The sequence below is a fragment of the Hylobates moloch genome, unplaced genomic scaffold, assembly GCF_009828535.3.
Source record: "Hylobates moloch isolate HMO894 unplaced genomic scaffold, HMol_V3 SCAFFOLD_1, whole genome shotgun sequence".
Classification (NCBI taxonomy): Eukaryota; Metazoa; Chordata; class Mammalia; order Primates; family Hylobatidae; genus Hylobates; species Hylobates moloch.
The window spans coordinates 39,201,895-39,229,367 of record NW_026652276.1 but is presented as its reverse complement, the minus strand read 5'-3'; the positions used below and the strand labels follow the sequence as shown (position 1 = coordinate 39,229,367).

The 27,473-nt window shown below is 40.8% G+C and overlaps 2 protein-coding genes across 8 annotated transcripts in view; both read right to left on the bottom strand.

The window, feature by feature from the left end:
• The window catches only part of ICA1L (islet cell autoantigen 1 like), an 89,417-nt gene extending 74,942 nt beyond the window's left edge, over window positions 1-14,475 (bottom strand). Inside the window, exons 1-3 of one of the 6 annotated variants that reach the window (XM_032754908.2) lie at window positions 14,178-14,475; window positions 13,094-13,220; window positions 12,138-12,207 (exon numbers count right to left, since the gene is read on the bottom strand). The gene's annotated coding sequence lies outside the window, so the exon portion shown is untranslated. The other 5 variants (XM_058439614.1, XM_032754910.2, XM_032754907.2 and 2 more) reach the window with 5 other exon arrangements.
• A 9,011-nt stretch (window positions 14,476-23,486) lies between these two features.
• The window catches only part of WDR12 (WD repeat domain 12), a 32,702-nt gene continuing 28,715 nt past the window's right edge, over window positions 23,487-27,473 (bottom strand). For both annotated transcript variants that reach the window (XM_032754904.2, XM_032754903.2), the window contains exons 9-13: window positions 27,276-27,416; window positions 27,079-27,184; window positions 26,492-26,624; window positions 25,588-25,660; window positions 23,487-23,796 (exon numbers count right to left, since the gene is read on the bottom strand). In XM_032754904.2, the coding sequence (XP_032610795.1) occupies window positions 23,719-23,796; window positions 25,588-25,660; window positions 26,492-26,624; window positions 27,079-27,184; window positions 27,276-27,416 (531 nt within the window). In that variant the 3' untranslated portion in view covers window positions 23,487-23,718. The remainder of the gene's footprint in view (window positions 23,797-25,587; window positions 25,661-26,491; window positions 26,625-27,078; window positions 27,185-27,275; window positions 27,417-27,473) is intronic.

Below are 27,473 nucleotides of genomic sequence, written 5' to 3'. Positions count from 1 at the left end.
CCTTATACAAAAATTAACTCAAGATGGATTAAAGACTTAAATGTAAGACCTAAAACCATAAAAACCCTAGAAGAAAACCTAGACAATACCATTCAGGACATAGGACTGAGCAAAGACTTCATGACGAAAACACCAAAAGCAATCGCAACAGAAGCCAAAATTGACAAATGGGATCTAATTAAACTAAAGAGCTTCTGCACAGCAAAAGAAACTATCATCCTATCATCAGAGTGAACAGGCAGCCTACAGAATGGGGGAACATTTTTGCAATCTATCCTTCTGACAAAGGTCTAATATCCAGAATCTACAAGGAACTTAAATTTACAAGAAAAAAACAACCCCATCAAAAAGTGGGCAAAGGATGTGAACAGACACTTCTCAAAAGACATTTATGTGGCCAAGAAACATACGGAAAAAAAGCTCATCATTACTGGTCACTAGAGAAATGCAAATCAATACCACAATGAGATACCATCTCACGCCAGTTAGAATGGTGATCATTAAAAACTCAGGAAACAACAGATGCTGGAGAGGATGTGGAGAAATAGGAATGCTTTTACACTGTTAGTGGGAGTGTAAATTAGTTGGACCATTGTGGAAGACAGTGTGGCAATTCCTCAAGGATCTAGAACCAGAAATACCACTTAACCCAACAATCCCATTACTGGGTATATACTCAAAGGATTATAAATCATTCTACTATAAAGACACATGCACACATACGTTTATTGTAGCACTATTTACAATAACAAAGACTTAGAACCAACCCAAATGCCCATCAATGATAGACAGGATAAAGAAAATGAGGCACATATGCATCATGGAATACTATGCAGCCATTAAAAAAGAGTGAGTTCATGTCCTTTTCAGGGACATGGATGAAGCTGGAAACCATCATTCTCAGCAAATTAGCACAGGAACAGAAAACCAAACACCGCATGTTCTCACTCATAAATGGGAGTTGAACAATGACAACACATGGACACAGGGAGGGGAACATCACACACCGGGGCCTGTCGGGGGTTGGGGGAAAGGGGAGGGAGAGCATTAGGACAAACATCTAATGCATGCAGGGCTTAAAACCTAGATGATGGGTTGATAGGTGTAGCAAACCACCATGGCACATGTGTACCTATGTAACAAACCTGTATGTTCTGCACATGTATCCCAGAACTTAAAGTAAAATTTAAAAAAAGAAACCTATTTAAAAAAAGATTATAATGGAGAAATAAAGTATTATAATAAGAGAAAATCCTATTGCCTAGTGATGTCATAGCCATGGTTTGCCACTGAGCAAACCTTTCCTTTGTTTAGATACATAAATACCATTGTGTTACAGTTGCCTACAGTATTCACTACAGGAACATGCTATACAGGTTTGTAGCCTAGGAGCAACAGGCTGTATCAGATGGTCTAGGGGTGTAGCAAGCTCCACCATCTAGGTTTGTGTAAGTACACTCTATGACATTCATACAATTACAAAATTGCCTAAGGACACATTTCTCAGGACATATCCCTGTTGCTATGTGGTGGATGGCTATATCATATACATCATACTTTAAAGGCTCTGCCTGACTAATCTTTCATCAACCGCCCATTAATTCAGGAATGGTTTTTGGCTCTGGCAAATCAATAAGTACATTAGATTACAGGCTCTTTTGTCTGTCTCCTTTCATGGATAGAGATGAAATGAAGCCTACTACAATTATTAAGGGTAACTGATATGAAAGACAAACCAACAAGTGACAAATTGAGGATCTGCCCCTCAAACTGCCCTAAATACATTTTATAAAGTATCGGCCTTAACATTAGATTATAATTGAATTCAGATTATAAATATAAATCTTTTCAGGTCAGATCTTAATTATTGTTTAGCCAAACATGATTTGGTTACTGAGATACTGATCTAGTCCGGGACTAGAATAGTTGAAATTTACAAACACACAGAGATACTATAACTCATGCAGAACAAAAATTAGCTGAAATTTGAAAATAGTCCCAATATGACAGTCAGTTTCATATGCACATTTAATGCCAGCCTTGTTCTGGGTGCTATGATTGGCACTGTAATCATAACATCAATAAGACACTGACATAGCAAAATCCAATTACATTAAATGCAAACTTGTGTTTATCTAAAGTAGAAAGAATATGGCAATTACTTATCACCATTCAATCAGTCCCACAAATCCCACACTAAGCAGATAAGTTACCCACAGAGAGGTTACCATCTTGACCTAATATTCTTATGAAAGGACTAGATCTTAATAATTTTTCAAAAAGGATTCAAAATTATGCAAAAGGTACTTTTCTTAGAGTTTAAGATATTTTAAAGTTCCTGATAATCTTAGTACTACTGCTCACTAAAGTAATAATCATTATACCTATAGAACCCTGAAAACTTTTTAAACATTTTCACACATTTTATCTCCTTTGGTCTTCATAATATCCCCAGAAAGCTAAAAATGGCAGTTTTTATTATCCCAGTTTCATAAAGGAAGTAGCCAAGACCCTGTAAAATTAAGGGAATTTTCTTAAATTTCTTTAATTCACATGCATTAAGAACATTTTTGTCTGGGTGCAGTGGTTCATGCCCAGTACATTGGGAGACCATGGCAAGAGGATCACTTGAGGTCAAGACCAGTCTGGGCAATGTAGTGAGACCTTGTCTCTAAAAAAAATTTTTTTTAATCTACTATGTGTGGTGGCATACACCTGTAGTCCTAGCTACTCAGGAGGCTGATGGGGAAGATTGCTTGAGCCCAGGAGTTCAAGGTTACAGTAAACCATGATCATGCCACTGCACTCCAGCCTGGGCAACAGAGTGCGACTCTGTCTCAAACAATAATAATAATAATAAATGGGAAAACAGAAAAGGAACACCAATATGGTTAATCCAAACACATTAAAAATGACATTAAATACAAATGGACTATATAACACCATTAAAACGCAGAGATTGTAATACAGGATAGACAAGTACAACCCAAATACATGTAATTTAAAAGAAACATACTTAGCCGGGCGCGGTGGCTCACGCTTGTAATCCCAGCACTTTGGGAGGCTGAGGCGGGCGGATCACGAGGTCAGGAGATCGAGACCACGGTGAAACCCCGTCTCTACTAAAAATACAAAAAAATTAGCCGGGCGTGGTGGCGGGCGCCTGTAGTCCCAGCTACTCGGAGAGGCTGAGGCAGGAGAATGGCGGGAACCCGGGAGGCGGAGCTTGCAGTGAGCCGAGATTGCGCCACTGCACTCCAGCCTGGGTGACAGAGCGAGACTCCGTCTCAAAAAAAAATAAATAAATAAAATAAAAAAAAATAAAAGAAACATACTTTAGACTGGGTGCAGTGGCTCACGCCTGTAATCCCAGCACTTTGGGAGGCCGAGGCAGGCAGATCATGAGGTCAAGAGTTTGAGACCAGCCTGGCCAACATGGTGAAACCCCATCTCTCCTAAAAATACAAAAATTAGTCGAATGTGGTGACTCATGCCTGTAATTCCAGCTACTTGGGAGGCTGAGGCAAGAGAATTGCTTGCACCCGGGACGCGGGGATTAAAGTGTGCCAAGATCATGCCATTGCACTCTAGCCTGGGCAAGGGAGAAAGACTGTGTCTCAAAAAAAAAAAAGAAAGAAACATACTTTAAACACAAATACACAGAGAAGTTAAAAGGAAAAGCATAAAGATATACAGAATAAACATTAAGTATATATTAATGTCTGAAAAAACAGGTTTCAAGATAAATAGTATTTCCAGGGATAAGATGGACATTTAATAAGAAGAGGGTCAGTTTATCAAGAAGACACAGCAGGCCGGGCACAGTGGCTCACGCCTGTAATCCCAGCACTTTGGGAGGCCAAGGTAGGTGGATCACCTGAGGTAAGGAGTTCAAGACCAGCCTGACCAACATGGTGAAACTCCATCTCTACTAAAAATACAAAAATTAGCTGGGTGTGGTGGCGGGCGCCTGTAATCCCAGCTACTTGGGAGGCTGAGGCAGGAGAATTGCTAGAACCCAGGAGGCGGAGGTTGTAGTGAGCCGAGATTATGCCATTGCACTCCAGCCTGGGGGACAGGGCAAGACCCCATTTCAAGATAAAATAAAATAATAAAAATACAAAAATTAGCCAGGAGTGGTGGCTCGCACCTGTAGTCCCAGCTACTAGGGAGGCTGAGGCAGGAGAACCGCCTGAACCTGGGAGGCAGAGGTTGCAGTGAGCCAAGACTATGCCACTGCACTCCAGCCTGGGTACAGGGCGAGACTCTCTCAAAAAATAAAAAATAAAAAATAAAGACATAGCAATCTTAACTGTGGATGTTACTAAATAACAAAGCTCCCAAATACATGAAAAAACAAAATAACCTGACAGAACTAAAAGGAGAAACTGTCAAATTTATAACCACAATGAGGGACTTAACATTGCCCCCAGAATAGTAACTGACATAAGTAGACATTTTTTTAAAAAGTGAAGGCCAGGTGCAGTGGCTCACTCCTGTAATCCCAGAACTTTGGGAGGCTGAGGCAGGCGGATCACTTGAGGTTAGGAGTTCGAGACCAGCCTGGCCAACATGGTGAAACCCCATCTCTACTAAAAACACAAAAATTAGCTGGGTGTGGTGGCACATGCCTGTAATCCCAGCTATTGGGGAGGCGAAGGCAGGAGAATCGCTTGAACCCAGGAGGCGGAGGTTGAGTAAGCTGAGATCATGCTACTGCACTCCAGCCTGGGCAACAAAGTGAGATTCAGTCTCAAAAAAAAAAAAAAAAAGTGAAACCATAAAAGTTTTAAGCAACTCCCCCACTCCTTTTTTTTTTGAGCAACACTTTTAACCAACTTGACCTAATTGACATTTATACACCAGTCCACCCACCAAGAGCAGAATACATTATTTTTCCCTAAGGGTAACTGGAAGATTCACCGAAACAGACCATATGCTAGGCAGAAAAATAAAAGTATTGAAATAACACAGATAACATTCTTGGACTACAATATTACTACTTTAGAAATCAATAGAAACCAGGTGTTGTAGCTCCCATTTGTAATCCCAGTGACTCAGGAGGGTGAAGCAGGATTGCTTGAGGCCAGGAGTTTGAGACCTGTCTGAGCAACACAGTAAGACCCCATTTCTACAAAAAAAAAAAAAAAAAAAAAAGCCAGAAGTGGTGGCACACGCCTGTAGTGTAAGCGACTTTCGAGGCTGAGGTGGGAGGATTGCTTGAGCCCAGGAAGTGTGAGCCTGCAGGGAGTGAGCAATGATCATGCCACTGTGCTCCAGGCTGGGTAACATAGAAAGATTCCATCTCTATCAAAAAAGTAAAAAGGTTTTAACAGAAATCAATAGCAATTGGATATCTAGAAAATTCCCAAATATTTGGAAATAACATATATCTAAATAAATAGGCCAGGCGTGGTGGCTCATGCCTGTAATCCCAGCGCTTTGGGAGGCCAAGGTGGGTGGATCACCTGAGGTCAGGAGTTCGAGACCAGCCTGGCCAACATGGTGAAATCCTGTCTCTACTAAAAATACAAAAATTAGTCAGGCGTGGTGGCAGGTGCCTGTAATCCCAGCTACTCGGGAGGCTGAGGCAGGAGAATCTCTTGAACCCGAGAGGCGGAGGTTGCAGTGAGTTGAGATTGCGCCATTGCACTCCAGCATAGGCAACAAGAGTGAGACTTCATCTCAAAAAAAAAAGAATAAATATAAATAAATAAATAAATAAATAAATAAATAAATAAATAAAGGGTCAAAGAAATCAGAGAGGAATTTTAAAATATTTTAAACTCAATGATAATAAAAACATACCCAAAGTCATGGAATTCAACTAAAGCATGATTAGAGAAAAGCTTACAGCTTTAAGTATCTACATTAGAAAAAAAGGGCCGGCACAGTGGCTCACGCCTGTAATCCCAACACTTTGGGAGGCTGAGGCAGGCAGATCACTTGAGGTCAGGAGTTTGAGACCAGCCTGGCCAACATGGTGAAACCCCTCCTCTACTAAAAATACAAAAATTAGCCGGGTGTGGTGGCGAGCACCTGTAATCCCAGCTACTTGGGAGGCTGAGGCAGGACAATCAGTTGAACCTGGGAGGCAGAGGTTGCAATGAGCTGAGAACATACCACTGCACTCCAGCCTGGGTGACAGAGTGAGAGTCCATCTCAATAAAAAAAGAAAAAAAGGTATAAAATCAAGTATCTATGCTTCCACCTTAAGAAGTTAGAAAAAGAGGAGCAAATTAAACCCCAGGTAGAAGAAATAAAAATAAGTCAGTAAATAGAGAATGGACAAATAAAAAAATTAAAGTTAAAAATGGGTTGATTTGAAAAAATTATTAAATTTAAGCAGCTTCTAGTAAGACTGATCAACAAAGAAAGAAAAACATAAATGAGCAATATTAGGAATAAAGGAAGGAACATTACTATAGATCCTACAGACATTAAAAGATTAAGAAAGGTATATTTTTAACAACTTTATGCCAAAAGATTCTACAACTTAAGTTAAATGGACAAATTCCTTGAAAAATGCAACTTACCAAAAACTAACACAAGAAAGAAAGAGATCATCCATGTTATCTTATACTCATTTTAAAAAGTAATAATTTTTTAAATCCCATGAAAACAAACAAACAAAACAAACAAAACCCTTTCAGAACCAGATGGCTTCACTGCTGAATTCGGTCAAACATTTAGGATGTAACCAAACTTACTCTTTCATAGAGTAGAAGAGGAAAGAATAGTTCCCAACTCATTTTATGAGCCAGCATAACTTTGCCCTCAAAACCAGACATTACAAGAAAAGATTATTACAGATCAATATTTTTATTAAATATGAATGCAGAAACCCTTCACAAAATCCTAACAAATCTAATAGAGTAGTATGTGAGTGTATATGTATGTATATGTATATATATATATGGATAAAACATGACTAACTAGGTGGAATTTATGCCAGGCATGCAAGATTTGTTTAGCATTTCAAAATCAGTCTATGGGCCAGGTGCGGTTGCTCAGGCCGGTAATCCCAGAACCTTGGGAGGCTGATGTGGGTGGATCACCTGAGATCAGGAGTTCCAGAGGAGCCTGGCCAACATGGTGAAACTCCATCTCTACAAAAAATACCAAAATTAGCCAGGTGTGGCTGGGCACGGAGGCTCACGCCTGTAATCCCAGCACTTCGGGAAGCTGAGGCAGGTGCATCACTTGAGGTCAGGGGTTGGAGATCAGCCTGGCCAACAGAGAAACCCTGCCTCTACTAAAAAATACAAAAATCAGCTGGGTATGGTGGTGTCTGCCTGTAATCCCAGCCACTCAGGAGGCTGAGGCAGGAGAATTGCTTGAATCCAGGAGGTGGAGGTTGCAGTAAGCCGAGATCACACCACTGCATTCCAGCCTGGTCGACAGGGTGAGACTCTGTCTTTAAAAAAAAAAAAAAAAAAAAATCTTCTCTTTGGCCGGGCATGGTGGCTCACGTCTGTAATCCCAGCATTCTGGAAGGCTGAGGCGGGCAGATCACTTGAGGTCAGTGGTTCAAGACCAGCCTAGCAAACATGGTGAAACCTCGTCTGTACTAAAAATACAAAAATTAGCCGGGCATGGTGGTGCACTCCTGTAATCCCAGCTACTCGGGAGGCTGAGGCAGAAGAACAGCTTGAACCCAGGAGGCGGTGGTTGCAGTGAGCCAAGAGTGCACCACTGTTCTCCAGCCTGGGTGACAAAGCAAGACTCCATCCCGAAAAAAAAAAAAAAAAAAATAGCAACAAAAAAACCCATACAGCTAACATCATACTTAACTGTGAAATAATGAATATTTTCCTTTAATATTGGGAAAGAGGCAAAGATGACTGCTCACACCACTTCCACATTTAAAAGGAAAAGGCAAAGATGTCTTTATTCACAGGTGACATAATTATGTATGCAAAAAATCCTAAAGAATCTTTCAAAAATCTACTAGATCTAATGCAACAGATCTGAGCAAATTCAGCAATTAGTGAATTAGACAATGTAAAACAAATGTATCACATTTCTATATATTAGTAGCAAACAATTAGGAAGTAATTTTTTTTTTTTTTTTGTAGAGATGGAGTCTCCCTATGTTGCCCAGGTTGGTCTCATACTCCTGGCCTCAAGTCATTCCCCTCACCTAGGCTTCCAAAGTGCTAGGATTATAGGTGTGAGCCACCACACCCAGCTCAGAAAGTGGAATTTAAAATCCACTCTCATTTTTAATAACATTCAAAGTCACGAAATATTTAGTAACAAATTCAGTGAAATATGTACCACAGTGCTATTAAAAACTATTAGCACTTTGCTGAGAAAAATTAAAGAACACATGGAAATAGATCCATAAATATACAACCAAATGATTTCTGACAAGGGCACTGACATAGTTTGGATGTTTGTCCCCTCCAAATTTCATGTTGATATGTGATCCCTAATATCGGAGGTTGGGCCTTCTGGGAGGTCATGGGGGCAGATTCCTCACGAACGGCTTGGTGATGAGTGAGTTCTTACTCTATAAGTTCACGTGAGAGCTGGCTGTTTAACAAAGTGTGGCCCTCTTCCCTCTCTCACCATGCGACGCCTGCTCCCCCTACACCTTCCTCCATGATGGAAGAAACTCGAGGCCCTCATCAGATGCAGATGCTGCACCATGCTTCTTGTACAGCCTGCAGAACTGTGAGCCAAATAAACTGCTTTTCTTTATAAATTACGTAGTCTCAGGTATTCCTTTATAGTAACGCAAAATGGACTAACAGAGGTGCCAAAGCAATTCACTGGTGGAAAGGATTGACTTTTAACAGACAATACAAGGACAACCAGATATCCATATGTCAAAAGAATTGCTCAACTCTTAATTAACTTCATTTACAAAGAGTAATTCAAAGTGTGTAACAGACTTAAATGTAAAATTTAAAACTGTAAAACTCCCGGCTAGGCGCGGTAGCTCACACGTGTAATCCTAGCACTTTGGGAAGCCAAGGTGGGTGAATCACAAGGTCAGGAGTTCGAGACCAGTCTGGCCAATATGGTGAAACTATTAAAAATACAAAAAATTAGCTGGGCGAGGTGGCAGGTGCCTGTAGTCCCAACTATTCAGGAGGCTGAGGCAGGAGAATTGCTTGAACCTAGGAGTCGGAGGTTGCAGTGGGCCGAGATCACGCCACTGCACTCCAGCCTGGGCAACAGAGCGAGACTCCGTCTCAAAAAACTGTAAAATTCCCAGAAGAAAAAATCTTTGCAACCTTGGGGCAGACAATGATTTCTTAGACTATTTAAAACATGCATTATAATGGCCGGGCACGGTGGCTCACGCCTGTAATCCCAGCACTTTGGGAGGCCGAGGTGGGTGGATCACGAGGTCAGGAGATCAAGACCATCCTGGCTAGCACGGTGAAACCCTGTCTCTACTAAAAATACAAAAAATTAGCCGGGCACGGTGGCGGGCGCCTGTAGTCCCAGCTACTTGGGAGGCTGGGGCAGGAGAATGGCGTGAACCCGGGAGGCGGAGCTTGTAGTGAGCAGAGAGCGCGCCACTGCATTCCAGCCTGGGCAACAGAGCGAGATTCTGTCTCAAATAAATAAATAAATAAATAAATAAAAATAAAATAAAACATGCATTATAAAAGAAAAAAAATCAAGAAGTTAGATTTCACCAAAATTTAAAATTGCTGTTTGAAAAACACAATTCAGAAAATGAAAAGTTTGGAAGAAACTTTTGATACCTACACACACACATATGAACAGACCTGTGTTCTGAATATATGAAGAATAATTACAACTGAGTAATAAGAAAATCTCATTTTAATAGATAAATTTTTATTTGAGCAAACTAACAGAAGATATTCATATAGAGTCATGCATTGCTTAACTGTGGGGATATGTTCTGAGAAATGTGTCATTAGGTGATTTTAATCATTGTGAGAACATCATAGAATGTACTTATACAAACCTAGATGTTAGAAGCCTACCACATCCCTAGGGGCTATTGTTCCCAGGCTACAAACCTGTACAGCATATTACAGTACTGAATACTGTAGGCAACTGCAACACAATGATGGTAAGTATTTGTGTATCTAAACATGTCTAACCACTGAAACGGTACAATAAAAATATGCTATTACAATCTTATGTGACTACTATCATATCTGTGGTCCGTCATTGACCAAAACACCTTTATGTAGTGTATGACTGTATACTAATGGCCATTAAGCATATAAAAATATATTCAACAACATTATTCATCAGGGAAACAAAAATTAAAACCACAAAGAGATATCAGCACACCCCCATTTGATCTTGCTAACAACCAATCTGTCAATTCAAAGCGCTGACAACAATGAGGAACAACTGGACCCTTCATACATTGGTCGTGGGAATATAAAATGGGAATAACCACTTCAGAAAAAATTGAGTTTCTTGGAAACGCACACAATCCAGCAATTGTATTCTTATGTATTTACCCAAGATAAATGAAAAATATGCCCAAAGACCTGTAAATGTTCTTACCAGCTTTATTCAAAATAGCCAAAAATTAGAATATCTATTAACAGGTGAATAAACAAATTATAGTATATTGCGCAATGGAATACCACTCAGCAACAAAAAAACTACAAACCAAGTAATTAATAAGGAGTGTTTTTATGGGGCGATGAAAACGTTTTCAAACTAGAGAGAGCTGGTGATCTCACAACATTGTGAAAACAATAAATATCACTGAATTGTACACTTCGAAATGGTTGTTTGGGTTTGTTTAGCCAAAGTAAAAAAGAAAAAAAAAAGGCTAATTGTGTATTATCTGAATATCCCCTCAAAAAAAAAAAAAATTTTGACAAAAGCAAGAGCAGGAATGAATTCTCAACTCACAATGATACACCAATGCACACCCACGATAATAGCTTAAATGACAAAGACTGACAACACCAAAACTGGTGAGAATGTGAGTAACTGGAACTCATATATTGCTGATGAAAGCATTAGATAGTATAACCATTCTGGAAAATGGTCTGGCAGTTTCTCATAAAACTAAACATGCTCCTACTTCATGACCTAGCAATTCTACTGCTAGGTATTTAAGCTTTATGTGGGCAGAGATTTTCATCTGTTTGTGAGCAAACAGTGCGAGACACACAGTAGATACTCAATAAGTATTTACCAAATAAATGTCTACTTATTTTAGCATTGTAATAAAAAACTAGAAACAATCTAAGTATATTAATAAATAGCTATACAGATAAAAATGTAGTATATTCATATGACAGAATACTATATAAAACAATTAAGGCCAGGTGCGGTGGCTCACGCCTGTAATCCCAGCAATTTGGGAGGCTGAGGCGGGTGGATCACTTAAGGTCAGGAGTTCAAGACCAGCCTGAACAATATGGTAAAACCCCCATCTCTACTAAAAATAAGAAAATTAGCTGGGCGTGATGGCATGTGCTTGTAGTCCCAGCTACTTGGGAGGCTGAGACAGAAGAATCTCTTGAACCCAGGAGGCAGAGGTTGCAGTGAGCTGAGATCGCGCCACTGCACTCCAGCCTGGGTGACAGAGCAAGACTCCGTCTCAAAACAACAAGAACAACAACAACAACAAAAAACCTTTAAAACAAATACGTCAGTGGCTAAAACTATCAATATCAATCCAAATCAATTTTTAAAATAATACTGAGTGAGGCCAGGCGTGGTGGGTCACGCCTGTAATCCCAGTACTTTGGGAGGCCGAGGTGGGCGGATCACGAGGTCAGGAGATCAAGACCATCCTGGCTAACACGGTGAAACCCTGACTCTACTAAAAATACAAAAAATTAGCCAGGCGTGGTGGCGGGCACCTGTAGTCCCAGCTACTTGGGAGGCAGAGGCAGGAGAATGGCGGGAACCCGGGAGGCGGAGCTTGCAGTGAGCCGAGATCGCACCACTGCACTCCAGCCTGGGCAACAGAGTGAGACTCCGTCTCAAAAAAATAAAATAAAATAAGAAATAAAATAAAATAAAATAACACTGAGTGAAAAACACAAGTGCAGGCTATATGCAATATGATGTAACTTATTTAAAATTTAAAAACACATGCAATAATAGACACGTATAAAATATAATTTAAAAAACACGAAACACAGATACCAACTCATGATGTTGAGTACCTGGTCACGGATGGGTGGGATGAGACTTCAGCTTTATTGGAAATGTTTTATTTCCTTATCTAAAAAAATACTAGAAAGAAATACAACAAAATGTTAACAGTTGTTAATGTTGGCCTCTGTAAATATAAATATTGTGTTACTTTAGTCTTTATTTTTTTATCTCAACTAAATTAAAAAAGGAATTTTAAAATCCTAGTGTTACATGCAAGTGAGTCAATAATGGCAAAATAATAATGAGATACATAAAAGGTGACTAACTTTTAATGGTGAATACTGGATCCAAGCACAAGTTTGAAAATTTTGATTTCCGAAAAAAACACAAACCTTAAGTGATGAATGAAAAGTAGACAAAATGGAACAGGGTAATAAGAATATTATTGAATAACAAAATCTACTTTGAACAAGGAAATCTTTCCAGTTACAGATATATTTAAAACTCACATATCCCATCTGTTGTTGTTAAAGAATAGAAAAAGAATAAAATTTTAAAGGAAGCACAGGGAGTACTGAAAAAGCTAAAGTATAAAAGTACAGAAAAAAGGTAAATATAGAATCACACAATGAAATCACAAAGTTTGGCAGTATAGTAGAACAAGACAGTATATTATCCATTTTGTATCTAATATTTTGATATCTGGTCCTAGTTCCATAACTGGTATAAACTTTGTTTTATATTTTTATGATATTTATAATAAAGATATGGCATCCTACTTTTTCCACCAGTCTCATATTTGCAATTTTTCGTCTTTGGACTGGCTGATCTCTGAGCACCCTTCTAACTCTAAAATTAAACTGGTAATTAGAACACTGCCTTCCACATAGCTGTTTCAACGACTAGATAAACAATCATTTTGAACTATTAAATAAAGAGATTTCAAAGAATACTGGCTATGATAGACACAGATAACAAATACTAAACGATTTAAAATTTTGGTCACATAAAAATACATACATACCATTCGGAGATGTTTACTCGGCCAGTAAATATATAATTAACTCCTACTAAAGGATGAGGCACCTGTGGCTATTCCATAAATACTGATGTGAAGATGATTAAAGTAATATCGTCTTACAGTACGTCGCCTGAGTCAGAACCAAATAAATCAATACATAAATACTTTTGGGAAAAATCAAAACCATGGAAAAATGTTATCTTCCCAACAATCTATTTTACAGAGAACCATAGTTTATAACAGCTTTTATGCTGTGTACACCAAGATCATCTATTACACGAAAAATGATTCCACCCTCTCTACTAGCAACGCCTCAGCATCGCGGGTGAGCTGCCAGGATGGACTCCCCGCTTTCCCCTTCTGTCTTCCTTAGAGCATCAGGTATCTGACCACTGACATCACCTGGGCACCTGATCAGCTGACGCGCGTTTCCAGGAGCCAGATCTGTGCCGTGGGGCCAGGTTCCCGGCCTAGGGAGCAGGATCTGTGCGCGGAGCCCCTCGCGGGCCCGTGCATTCTGCAGTTCAGCTCAAACCGCACATTTACTATGTTTTGCTTTCATCCATCGGTTGCCAATTAGTTTCTAAGGAAGACATTCCCATTACAAAATAATAGCGAAATAAAAATAAGCACCACGTTCAAAAGAGGTCAGCAGGGAAGCACCTGAGGGCTGTTTAGGTGATTGGCCGCCGCCTCTATTAGGAGCGACCTCCACCGCCGAGGGAAATCACCCAAACGTGCCCCAGGCTGCCGCGCTCCTTCACTACAGCGAGCGTGGCAGGGAGGCGCCCTTCGGCCGCAGGGGACCTAGCCATGCCAGAAACCGCTCCTTGCGGGTTTTGCTTGGGGGGAGGCCGGCAGAACCCCGAGCAGGGCGTCGCCTGGGAGAAGGCCGCAGGCAGCGGCCGGGGTCCCCGAGAGAACCGAGGAGGCCACCAAGGCCCCGAGAAGCCACGCGCGCGTGTGGCCGGAGCCTCCCGCCGCGCCCCTGCCTCCCGGCGTCGCCATGGGAACCCGGGATTTGGTCTCCGGGCTTGACTGCCGCCTGAAGGGGAAGAGGGGCTAAGGGGAGGCCGCAGACGCTTACCGGCGCCGCTCCTCCGCCGCCTCGAGTCGCGTTCGGCCGCGCGGGGATCCGTCCAGGCACCCGTTCCGGCCACCGCCCGCGAGCCCCGCGCCGACTCCGGGCCCTTCGGCAGCCAGTGCCCCTCCGCACCAGTGCGTGGAAGTGTCAGGCTCCCGTTGCGGGAGGCGGGAGATTTAAACCGCGCGACCTGGCGGCGTCCGCGTTCGCCCCCCTCGGGCGCCGGCCTGACCCCGCCACCGGCCCGACTCGGGACCGAAGCATCTCTCGGTCTGCTCTTGAATGAACTCGGGGACCCTCTCTATTCCTCCTTTCCCGATTTCCTCTTTACTTAATAAAGTGAAATGACAAACACCAAGCGGGTCAGAACATCACGAGGAGCTGAGTGTGAGCTCGCTGAGGCGTGGGGAAGTGGAAGGCATTGACCCGTGGCCCTCCCGGCTCCCTCCGAGCACCCCCACCCCTGGACCTGCCGGGCCTTCTGGGGCGGCTCCTTAGCACCAGTGCTCCGGACGCGGAAAGCGTTCGCCCGCTGTATTTAACTCCCGCGTTAAAGATTTAAAGAGGTCTAGGTTAACAACTGTTCATAACCAATCTCAAATGCACACGTCCATATCCATAATGTTTATGATGAATCTTCAACAGTAAAAGGTAAAACTGGATCCTGAACGTCTCAGGAAAAAAACAAAAAGGAAGGCAAAACTATTTACTACTAGTAGGAGATAATTTAATAAATTCAAACTGCCTTCTTTTTAAAGGTGACTCCAAAACTTAAAAGAACTTTCCTAAAACAGCAGAATATGAATTATTAATTACAACTGCGACACATAGGCTAGCAAAGAATTAAAAGGTTAACACTCGAGGTGATAACTAAAATCTGTATGATGACAAAGATGGGGTGAGGTTCTATAATTTATTTTTTTTTGAGACGGAGTCTCTCTCTGTCGCCCAGGCTGGAGTGCAGTGGCGCGATCTCGGCTCACTGCAAGCTCCGCCTCCCGGGTTCACGCCATTCTCCTGCCTCAGCCTCTCCGAGTAGCTGGGACTACAGGCGCCCGCCACCACGCCCAGCTAATTTTTTGTATTTTTAGTAGAGTCGGGGTTTCACCCTATTAGCCAGGATGGTCTCGATCTCCTGACCTCGTGATCCGCCCGCCTCGGCCTTCCAAAGTACTGGGATTACAGGCGTGAGCCACCGCGCCCGGCCGAGGTTCTAGAATATTAACAGTACAAAATACTCACCTTTACCTGGAAAGTATACTTTTAATAGGAAAAGTGGCAAGCTACAGAGGGTTAATTTGGACTGAAAACATTAAATGTCTTTAGACTTTTTACCCTGAGATATTTGGATTTCAAGGAATAGGCAAATACCTGAGATTATGTGCAAAATTTTGTTTGTTTTTTGAGGAGTCTACAGCTTTCCTCAGAAGGGTAAAAATTAGCGTTTGGCAAACATGAGTGGTTGACCTATTTCCTTGGGATGGCTTTCCTGAATCTTACTAAATGAGGCATTTCTCCTAAGGGGCATACTGCTCTCTGGCTGTAATGATCTCCTGCCTGTCTTCCCCATTAGGTGCTGAGCTGCTTCAAAGCTGCTCCACCCTTAACGCATTTCTGCAGCCTTAGCACCTAGCACAGTGCCTAATACAAACTAGTTCCTGAATGAATGCTGAGTCCACCAATGAACGAAATGAAACAAAGATAGCTAATTCACAACTGAAGGATACATTATAAAATATCTGAAAAGAACAGATCTTTCTCACCAAGGAATAAATAACATGGCAAGCGAAATGACTTTCAAATTTTACTATGCCCCATGGTAAAGTTCTTGCGGTATTTTAGAAAATGTTGGTTTCAACAAGATGAAGTTTTAAGTCAAGGGAACAGTAAACTAGTATCTTCTTCAGCTCAATCTGAGGCCGACTAAAGTCCTCCAAGGAACACACCAGGAAGTCAGACTAGTGGCTACGGGCCGCGCCTGTTGCTTTTATTCACTTCACTGGGTAAAATTACAGAAAGATACACAGTATCTCCAAGCCATCAATGAAGTGTAGTATTTACACTTCATATAATCACTTTTTCTTCACAAGTCGCTAAGGAAACACGGTGGCACAGTGTAGGAATAGTATCAGAAAATAATGTAGAGCTGGCTGCTGATGCTTCTACTGGACAGGAGTCAAGTCTCTCATATTTCATAAATGCCTGTGGAATGAATTCTTTCTTTAGCTGTTGGATACAATGTTTAAATGGCTTGCACTAGGAAGAGCATGGTAGTTTACGCCTATAATCCCAGCACTTTGGGAGACTGAGGCAAGCAGAGCACTTGTGGTCAGGAGTTTGAGAACAGCCTGGCCAACATGGTGAAACCGTTTCTACTAAAAATTCAAAAATTAGCCACATGTGGTGGCATGCACCTGTAATCCCAGCTACTTGGGAGGCTGAGGCACGACAATCGCTTGAACCCAGGAGGCAGAAGTTGCGAGCCAAGATTGTACCACTACACTCCAGCCTGGGCGACAGAGCGAGACTCCACTTGCACTAGTCTCTTAACAAAAGGAGGCAGCTCAGTCATTACATTTTAGTGTTGCATAAAACCTCTTTAGAAAGTGAAATAATTTAACACCTTTAAAGTACTTTTAAATTTCATTTAGAAGTACATTTATCGAACTGTTATTTAACTTTCTATCAACATATAACACATTTATACTAAGGGAAAAAAAGGGGATTTTCCTCCATTGTAGACTTTCACAAGCTAACTAGACAAGAACATTAGATGACTTGGAATGTGGGGCTCCACAAATGGGATCCAAACCTAGAGTCTTAGTTTCTTTAAATACTAATGGTCTTCACTTTTGTTTTTGTGCAAACCTCTGGTTAATCTCCGAAATAAAACCTCAGTTGATATTAGAAAACACTAACAATTATTCTACTGTTTTGTACTGTTTTACTAAGGATTAGAGGTCTATTGAATGTGACATCATACAAAAAGCTCCATTTCTTCAAGACATTCCAGTTTCTTTGTAATCTGTTGGATTTTACCAAAGACGTCAGGAGAAGCATAACAGGTCAGTGACAGCGGGGCCATGGAGAGCTATCTTCCCAGATACCCACATGAGTAATTACTTACATACTGCAAGCTAAACATTCTGTCTCTTCCCTACTACATTTCTGTTTATTCCAGTAAAGCTAGACACAGTATTAGAATTAGACACAATTCTAGAATTAGAATTATTACGATGATTTTAAATGTGAAATGTTACAGACATCATTTTAAAAATTATTTCCTCCCCCTGAAACAACCATTGAACTTCATCTGGTATTAAGTCTCAGGCACGTTGTTTTTTTTTTTTTTTGAGGCGGAGTCTCGCTCTGCCGCCCAGGCTGGAGTGCAGTGGCGCGATCTCGGCTCACTGCAAGCTCCGCCTCCCGGGTTCACGCCATTCTCCTGCCTCAGCCTCTCTGAGTAGCTGGGACTACAGGCGCCCGCCACCACGCCCGGCTGATTTTTTTTTTTTATATTTTTAGTAGAGACAGGGTTTCACCGTGGTCTCGATCTCCTGACCTCGTGATCCGCCCGCCTCGGCCTCCCAAAGTGCTGGGATTACAAGCGTGAGCCACCGCGCCCAGCCTCAGGCACGTTGTTACACTTTCACTAACTATACATAGAATTGTTTGACGTGTTTCTAAACTTAGCATCAGATTGTTCCTAACAAGATACTTTCTTTGTAGTCTTTATTACTCAGATGTATGTTGCCCAGCTCCATTAATTGGTTACATACCTTCACACTAGGTACTTAACCTGTCTGGATTGTGGTTTCCTTTAAATAACATGAATGACATAATTACATGAATAATAGGATAATTTCCAAAATTCATTTTTGTTTATATATAATTCCTATTAGAATATACAGAAATTGATCTTTAAAGTATACATTTATATACTATTACAGTAATACGTTTAGTGGTACACTAAAATTGAAATTAATTTTAAAGGCAAAAAAATGCAAAGGTGAACATATTATTGTAATTAGTACTCATAAATGTCACTTAAATTTACATATTACTTTTTTTTTTTTTTTTTTGAGACGGAGTTTCGCTCTTGTTGCCCAGGATGGAGTGCAATGGCGCGATCTTGGCTCACCACAACCTCCGCCTCCTGGGTTCAAGCAATTCTTCTGCCTCAGCCTCCCCAGTAGCTGGGATTACAGGCATGCGCCACCATGCCTGGCTAATTTTGTATTTTTAGTAGAGACGGGGTTTCTCCATGTTGGTCAGGCTATTCTTGAACTCCCGACCTCAGGTGATATGCCTGCCTCAGCCTCCCAAAGTGTTGGGACGACAGGTGTTAGCCACGGGGCCCAGCCACATATAACCTTTCTGTTAGGTAAGTGAAGACACTTCCACACTCATTCTTTCCATTTATAAAAACATCATTCTTATGCACAAGATTGACAAAATATATACCAGTTAAGAGCTTGTCCAAGATGAATCCAAGTTCAAATTCACTGCCATTTATTTCCTGCCTGTGTGACTGTTCAAAAACTTTAACATATATTTTTCTCTCCTATAAAATGCAAATAATTTATTACCTATAGAGGATTATTATGGTAGGATATAGGTTCCTTGTTACTTTGATAGACACTGCAAGAAAAAAATTTACTTCCTCACATCTGCAAATCAATGGAACTGCTATTAGAACAAACATTAGGTTTAATTCTATAAAACCAACCAGCCAAAAAAGTTTCTCTCCTAAGTTATAAAGATATATTTGGTTCAGGATGGATGCAGTGGCTCATGCCTGTAATCCTAGCACTTTTGAGGCCAAGGTGAGATGATTGCTTGAGGTCAGGAGTTGGAGTCCAGCCTGGGCAACATAGCAAGACCCCATCTCCACAAAAATAAAAAAATTAGCTGGGTGTGGCAGCATTCAATTATACTCCCAGGTACGTACTCAGGAAGCTGGGGCAGGAGGATCCCTTGAACCCAGGAGTTGAACCTGGATGGCAGAGCTAGACTATGTCTCGTAAAAAGAGATATATTTGGTTCATATAACAAAATACTATTATTGTGTTTGATACTTAATCTATGATAGTCAAAAATGTCAACAATGAAGTGACTAAAATGTTCTACATTTTAGTTTCTACACCTGGCAGTTTCTGGCTAGTAAAATCTGGATTTCACTTGCCTAATGAAATCTGATTCTAATTAGTGGCTTTTTAAATAAAAAAGATATTATTGGAATATCCCTTGCATATAGTCTTAAAATGTCATATTTTTTCCTGTAAGAATAGGAGCCATAGTAATATCTATTAAAAATCAGTATTTTTGGCCAGGCACAGTGGCTTGCCTATAATCCCAGCACTTAGGGAGGTTGAGGCATGAGGACTGCCTGAGGCCAAGAGTTCATAACCAGCCTGGGCAACACAGCAAGACTGTCTCCACAAAAAATTTTAAAATCAGCCAGATGTGGTGACATGCACCTGTGGTCCTAGTTAGGAGGATGAGGTGGGAGGATCCCTTGAGTCTGGGAGTTAGAGGCTGCAGTGAGCTATAATCGGGCTGCTGCACTCTAGCTTGGGCAACATAGTAAGACCCTGTCTCTAAAAAATGAACAAAAATAAAAACTAGTATCTTTCAAAAAATTTAGTATTTTCCTTATATTTGTTATATATAGTAAACTTAACTTTTTTTCAAAACTATGATGTATCAAAAGAATTTTAGACTGTGTGAACAGATTTCAACGTTATTATCAGAAATTCCCAGATGGTATTTTTTTTTTTGCAGGGTTGCTTGTTCAATTATGTGCATTTTATATCAATTTAAACTTTTGTTTGTTCTTTCTCCAATATTATACTAGGAAGCATTCTGATATATTATTATGCATTGTTGACAACAGTTCCAAAATGGTAATTCCAAATTCAAAGGAAAAGAAAATATTGATCATCTTCTCATAGAAAAGCTATGTTTTTCTACAAAGGCGTGAGCCACTATGCCTGGCCAAGTAATTTCTTAAAACTTTATTTGGGCTGGGTGCGGTGGCTCATGCCTGTAATCTCAGCACTTTGGGAGGTCCAGGTGGGCAGATAGCTTGAGCCCAGGAGTTCAAGACCAGCATGGGCAACATGGCGAAACCCTATCTCTACAAAAAAAGTAATAATAAAAATAAATAAATAAATAAAAAATAAAAAATTGACTGGGTGTGGTCCCAGCTACTTGGAAGGCTGAGGTGGGAGGCCAGCTTGAGCCCAGAAGGTGGAGGTTGCAGTAAGCCAAGATTACACCATTGTACTCCAGTATGGGTGACATAGTGAGACCCTGTCTCGACATAAAAACAAAACAAAAAAACCTTTGGTAAGAGAGCAAGTATCAACATTTTAAAGAACTGCACTACTATGGCAAGACAGCATAACTAGTACTGGTCAGCAGGTTCTGAGCACTGTATTGTCAGGTTCCTAGCTTTTACCCAACCATGGGAAAGCGGCACCACTCATTTATCCAAGTGATTCTTGGGAGCATATAAGTCCATGTAAAGCAGGCATCTCTGGTGTTCTGGTAGAGGAACTGGGACCATTGAAATGTCTCACGGCTTTTGAGGGAAAGGGTGCGGAGCAATATAAGAGGACTGAATAGTCTAGGCATGTTTTGACCTCTCATATTCCTTCTGTTCAGGGAGTAAGATCTAACCACTTGAGTTAATCATGGAAAGGAGTTTGGCAGGGATTGATCAGAAACAATACTTGTCCAATAGACTTGATCACTTACATTGTATCTATCCCAAGGAAGAATGCCTGAACTATGAATGTATTCTGCTGTGGAACCAGGATTGGGAATAGGTGGGGACTGGTTCCGGATGCCATTTTTTTTTTTTTTTTTTTTTTTTGTCTACTGCATCTGATATATAGGCTTCTTTACCTTTACTTTAACCATCTAGTTCATACAGACTACACTCGGTCAGCCCAGGTTGGGTGAGTTAAGAAAGACATTTTAAATAACTGCCCTTAAGGATCATTCGAAGACCATCCAAAACAGGACTAAGAATTCATCTTTGTCCTCTCAAAGTTAGAAGATTTCCAGACACTAAAAATACAATAAAATTTATACCAATCATCACAAAATGAGAAAAACAAGGATTCTGTGCATGAATTTTCTGGCCACCTTTATTCACTTTTTTGGCATTAAAATATACTTTAAGAAATGATAACTGGAGCTCTAGCTCTTGGTCTATGTGAAAATGAGGACCACATCCCAGGGATGGAGGGAGCCTAGGATCCTAAGGAATGTGGAACAAAAACTACACCAGCCCTGGACTACCTCTGGTTTTCTACAGAGAACTAAACTCCTAACTGGTTCAATACACTGTTTAGCTCTCAACTGCAGCCAAGTATAGATATTGTTTTGCAGACTTCTGCAACAAGAACATCATTTGAGATGTAATACCATCTAAAAATGAGACCAAACATATTTCCCAAATATTACTAAAAGGTTGTGAATGCTTTACTTAAGGAGTATCAATCCATTAATGATGGAAATAACATTTTAAAAATACACTTACTTTAAATATTTTTATATAACACATGCATAAAGATAAATGCTAATGATACCATAAAATCTGTAGAATGTTTAATACTGATGAAAGGTTTTGTCTAAATAATTTATTCTTATCTACACATGAGGAAAGATTAGGAGGTTACAGTGAAAACTGTATGCAATGCAATTTTTTTTTTGAGACAGTCTCGCTGTCGCCCAGGCTGAAATGCAGTGGCATAATCTCAGCTCACTGCACCCTCTGCCTCTCGGGTTCAAGCAATTCGCCTGCCTCAGCCTCCCGAGTAGCTGGGACTACAGGCATATGCTGCCACGCCCAGCTAATTTTTTCTATTTTATTAGAGACGAGATTTCACTGTGTTGCCCAGGCTGGTCTTGAACTCCTGAGCTCAGGCAATCCGCCCGCCTCGGCCTCCCAAAGTGCTGGCATTACAGGCGTGAGCCACTGTGCCCGGCCAACTGTATGCAGTTTCTAAAGGATCTGACATATATTTAATATAAAGTGCCTTCCTTAAAATATCTTGATGAATTCTTCAAAAATTGGCAATCGACTTTTTTTTATTTTGAGATGGAGTCTGGCTCTGCTGCCCAGGCTGGAGTACAGTGGTATGATCTTGGCTCACTGCAACCTCCACCTCCCGGGTTCAAGCAATTCTCCTGCCTCAGCCTCCCAAGTAGTTGGGACCACAGGAGTGCGCCACCACACCTGGCTAATTTATTTTTGGATTTTTTTTTTTTTTTTTTTTAGTAGAGACAAGGTTTCACCATGATGGTCAGGCTGGTCTCGAACCCCTGACCTCAGGTGAGCCGCCCTGGCCACCCAAAGTGCTGGGATTATAGGCATGACCCACTGTGCCCTGCCAAATCAACATTTTGTTATTGTTGTTGAGACAGAGTCTTGCTCTGTCGCCCAGGCTGGAGTGCAGTGGCACGATCTCAGCTCACGACAACCTCTGCCTCCCGGGTTCAAGCAATTCTCCTGCCTCCACCTCCCAAGTAGCTGGGATTACAGGTGGTTGCCACCATACCCAAGCTAATTTTTGTAGTTTTAGCAGAGACAGGGTTTTGACATGTTGGCCAGGGTGGTCTCAAACTCCTGACCTCAGGTGATCCACCCGCCTCGGCCTCCCAATGTGCTGGTATTAACAGGTGTGAGCCACCGTGCCCAGCCTACATTTTTTTTAATGTTCTGAATACCCTCACAGCCTAATTTTCTTGAACATTTATTCTGCCAAAAGGAACTAAATTTCTAACTTTATTACAATTTTCATTAATCTTTTTGAATGCTTTTTTAAAATAGCTAACTTAAAAAAATCTAAGTCTCTAACAGAAATAAAAATCTCAACAATTAATTACTGGATTTCCAATATAACCTTTTATAGCATTTCAAAAACAAATCTTAATTCGGCCAGGCACGGTGGCTCATGCCTGTAATACCAGCACTTTGGGAGGCTGAGGCGGACAGATCACCTGAGGTCAGGAGTTCAAGACCAGCCTGGCCAACATGGCAAAACCCCGTCTCTACTAAAAATACAAAAATTAGCAGGACATGGTGGTGTGTGCCTGTAATCCCAGCTACTTGGGAGGTTGAGACAGGAGAATTGATTGAACTTAGGAAGTGGAGGTTGCAGTGAGTTGAGATTGCGCCACTGCACTCTAGCCTAGGCAACAGAACAAGACTCCGTCTCAAAAAAAAAAGTAAAAATAAAAATAAAAAAGCAAATCTGAATTCAAACCAATACCTTTAAAGAGAAATGCAAAACTCAGTTTAATTTCAAGTTTGTATAGAGAATGCATGCCACAGTTTGTATTTTATAAACACAACCTATCTTATTATAAATACAAAACAAGAAAAAGTGATACGTTAGCTGTTATGAAGGGTGAAAACATTATATAAACTTCAAAAGGCTGCTTTCTGCATCTGCATCTATGTAATTTCATGGTTCTCTACCAATTTCATTTACAGAAATAATCTCTATAGTCAAATTATTGTTCACTTTCATGCCCCAACATGGGAAGTAGTAGGTGAATATCTGTAGGAATACAATTTATTGTCTGCTCCTCCACTCAGAAGTAGCTGTGTAAAAGGAGAGAAAAAGACAAGAAAACATAAGTAAATATAATTATTTCACATCATAGCTAAACCTAATTAAATACTAACAATTTTCATTACAAAAGGAATTATGGGTGAGCAGTTAACTTGCATTGAGAGTTAGTAAAGGGACCAACATTGTTTCACTACTATACTACTATACAGTATATTAAAACATTAAAAGCTATCATTTAAATTTGGTCGAGACACAATATGCTGTTGTACTTTCTATAAAGCATCTGCCAAGATATATAAGTTTGAAAGGGATACAGTTTTACCTATTAAAGAAAATTAAAAGTTTTTAAAGGACAACACATTAATTGTATATTACAAATTATTCAAGTAGCCCTAGGACTTATATTTGGAAAGAATTCTTAGGCAGCAAGAGCTTATGTATATACATAAAAATAATTAAATTGTAATTCTTTAAACACATTTTATAATGTAGACTTATGTCATAAGATTTTTCCAACTGGTAAACACTTTGATCCAATTAGTCTTAAGTAGTGAGTTTTTGGATGTAAAATGTTTCATGAAGATACTCGTGGGGGCTAGGTACAGTGGCTCACACCTGTAATTCTAACACTCTGGGAGGCTGAGGCGGGAGAACTGCTTGAGGCCAGGAGTTCAAGACTACCTTGGGGAACACAGTGAGACGACGTCTCTACAAAAAATTAAAAAATTTGCCACATGTGGTGGCACCTGCCTGTAGTCCCTGCTACTCAGAACTCAGAAGGCTAGGGCAAGAGGATCACCTAAGCCCAGGAGTTCAAGCCTCAATCTCTATAAATAAATAAATAAATAAAGAAGATACACATGGGGGCGGGAGGATTGCTTGAGCCCAGGAGTTCGAGGCTGCAGTGAGTCATGACTGCACCACTAACATTCCAGCCTGGGCAACAGAGGACCTTGTTTCTTAAAAAAACAACAGCAAAAACAACAAAAAACCCACTATACTCACAAGGAAAAAAAAATGCTCCAAAATTTCAAATTTACTATTCCTAGTATTATTATTATTTTGAGACAGGGTATCACTCTGTTACCCAGGCTAGAGTGCAGTGGTGCGATCATAGTTCATCACAACCTCGACCTCCCAGGCACAAGTGATCCTCCTGCTTCAGGCTCAAGTAGCTGGACTATAGGTCACACCACCATGGATAGCTAATTTTTAAATTTTTGTAGAGACAGCATCTCACTATGTTGCCTAGGCTGGTTTTGAACTCCTGGGCTCAAAGAATCCTCGCCCCTTCCCTCCCAAAGTGGTAGGATTACAGGCATAAGCCACCATGCCTGGCCTATTAAAGGACGAATTTGTTTCTTCTTTGAATGAGAGGTGACATTTTATAAATAATATTAAGGGAAATAATACAGAATTATAAATATCAAATATATTCAAACTAATGTTTTTTTTTTTTTTGAGACGGTGTCTATCTCCCAGGCTGGAGTGCAGTGGCTCAATCTCAACTCACTGCAAGCTCCGCCTCCTTGGATCACACCATTCTCCTGCTTCAGCCTCCCAAGTAGCTGGGACTACAGGCGCCTGCCACCACGCCGGGCTAATTTTTTGTGTTTTTAGTAGAGACGGGGTTCCACCGTGTTAGTCAGGATGGCCTCGATCTCCTGACCTCGTGATCTGCCTGCCTCGGCCTCCCAAAGTGCTGCAATTACAGGCGTGAGCCACTGCACCCGGCCCGAAACTAATACATTTTATAAACACAAACACCAGATTTATTCTAGTACACTTTCCTCTTCATCAAATAACTAATAAATTCTTACCCCTGTGTCTGTCCAGTCTACACTCAAAACTTTGTCTTCATGAGCAGCCAGATCATAGAGAGGAGCCTTACAACTAAAAGATGAAAATATTAACATGTTATACGCATTCACAGTGTTAAAACAAACATTTGAATAATCACTTATACTTATCTGAAAACTTTACAGGGTTTACCAACCTTGCCCCAATAACCACTTAATCTTAAAATTCTGTTTATTTGATCACCTCTCCTCTTTTTCCTGTATCATTGGTAGACCACAGACATTTATTATAACAAATATATTCAGGAAAAAAATGTTATCTCATTATAAGAATTTATTTATAATTAGGCCCATTTTCACACTTCCTTGACTACTTTTTTTAACCCCTAAACTATGGCCTTATATACTGTTTGTCTAGCTATCTATATGCAAAAAAAACAACATATTAACATGAATTTATTTTTCTTTTTGAGATGGCGTCTCGGTCTGTTGCCCAGGCTGGAGTGCAGTAACGCAATCTCAGCTCACTGCAACCTCCGCCTCCCGGGTTCAAGCGATTCTCCTACCTCAGCCTCCTGCGTAGTTGTGATTACAGGCGTGCACCACCATGCCCGGCTAATTTTTGTATTTTTAGTAGAGACAGAGTTTCACCATGTTGGCTAGGATCGTCCTGAACACTCAGCCTCAGGTGATCTGCCTGCCTCAGCCTCCCAAAGTGCTGGGATTACAGGTGTGAGCCACTATGCCTGGCCAAAAATTTTTTTGATCCTGGCTTTTCTTTTGCATATCAGTATTTGTCACATGAGGTTGCAAAACCATGAGGCTTTTTTTACTCTTCTGGTTTTAGATAAGAATTTCAGTATTCATTTCCTTTCTATAACAGGTAATTGATATGTTTCTCTTGTAGATCATAAATAGAATTTACCTTCTTGTATCCCACAGCTTAACAATGTTATCTAAAGATCCTGAAATCAGCTGCTGTTCATGGGTAGGAGACCATTTTACTGATGTCACCCAACCGGTATGTGAGGTTAGGGACAGCGACACCAAAGAACCATCTGAACAAAGCAAAAAAGACAAGAGTTGAATTTTAAAAAAGAGAAGTAGGTAGAATGAACTCAAAAAATATTTGTAGAAATTTTTTTTGGAGATGGAGTCTTGCTCCGTCACCAGGCTGGAGTGCAGTGGTGCAATCTTGGCTCACTGCAACCTCTGCCTCTGGGATTCAAGCGATTCTCCTGCCTCAGCCTCCCAAGTAGCTGGGATTACAGGCACGTGCCACCACACCCAGCTGATTTTTGTATTTTTAGTAAAGGCGGGGTTTCTCTATGTTGGCCAGGCTGATCTTCAACTCCTGACCTTGTGATCCGCTCACCTCGGCCTCTCAAAGTGCTGGGATTACAGGCATGAGCCACCATGCCTGGCCAGAAATTTTTTTTTTGTAGATCTCCAGAGAGACGAGAAATAGATGTTATTCACACATATTTTCCCCCAGCGGTTTACATGACTCACCTTTAGTTCGGGGATCCCACAATCTGATATGCCTATCTGTGCTTCCAGATGCTAAACGTTTACAAAGTGGAGAATAGGAAATACAATTAAACACTTTATTTCCTGTCTGAAAAAGAAAAGGAAAGAACATTAACCATGGTAGACTAAAAACCATCTCTAGAAGTTTATCACTTAAAAGAACACTGAATTTGTCTTACCAAAGTTGACTTAAGACTGCCAGACTCAACATCCCACACTCTAATTGTGTGGTCCCAAGATGCACTGCAGATTTCTTCAGCATCTGACCACAGAACAGAGGAAACTGCTTCCATGTGGCCAGAGAGGGTCACTATGGGAGTCTAGAAAGGAAGACCCCCAAAAGGGGAAAGTGTTTTAATTACAGAATAATTGAAATA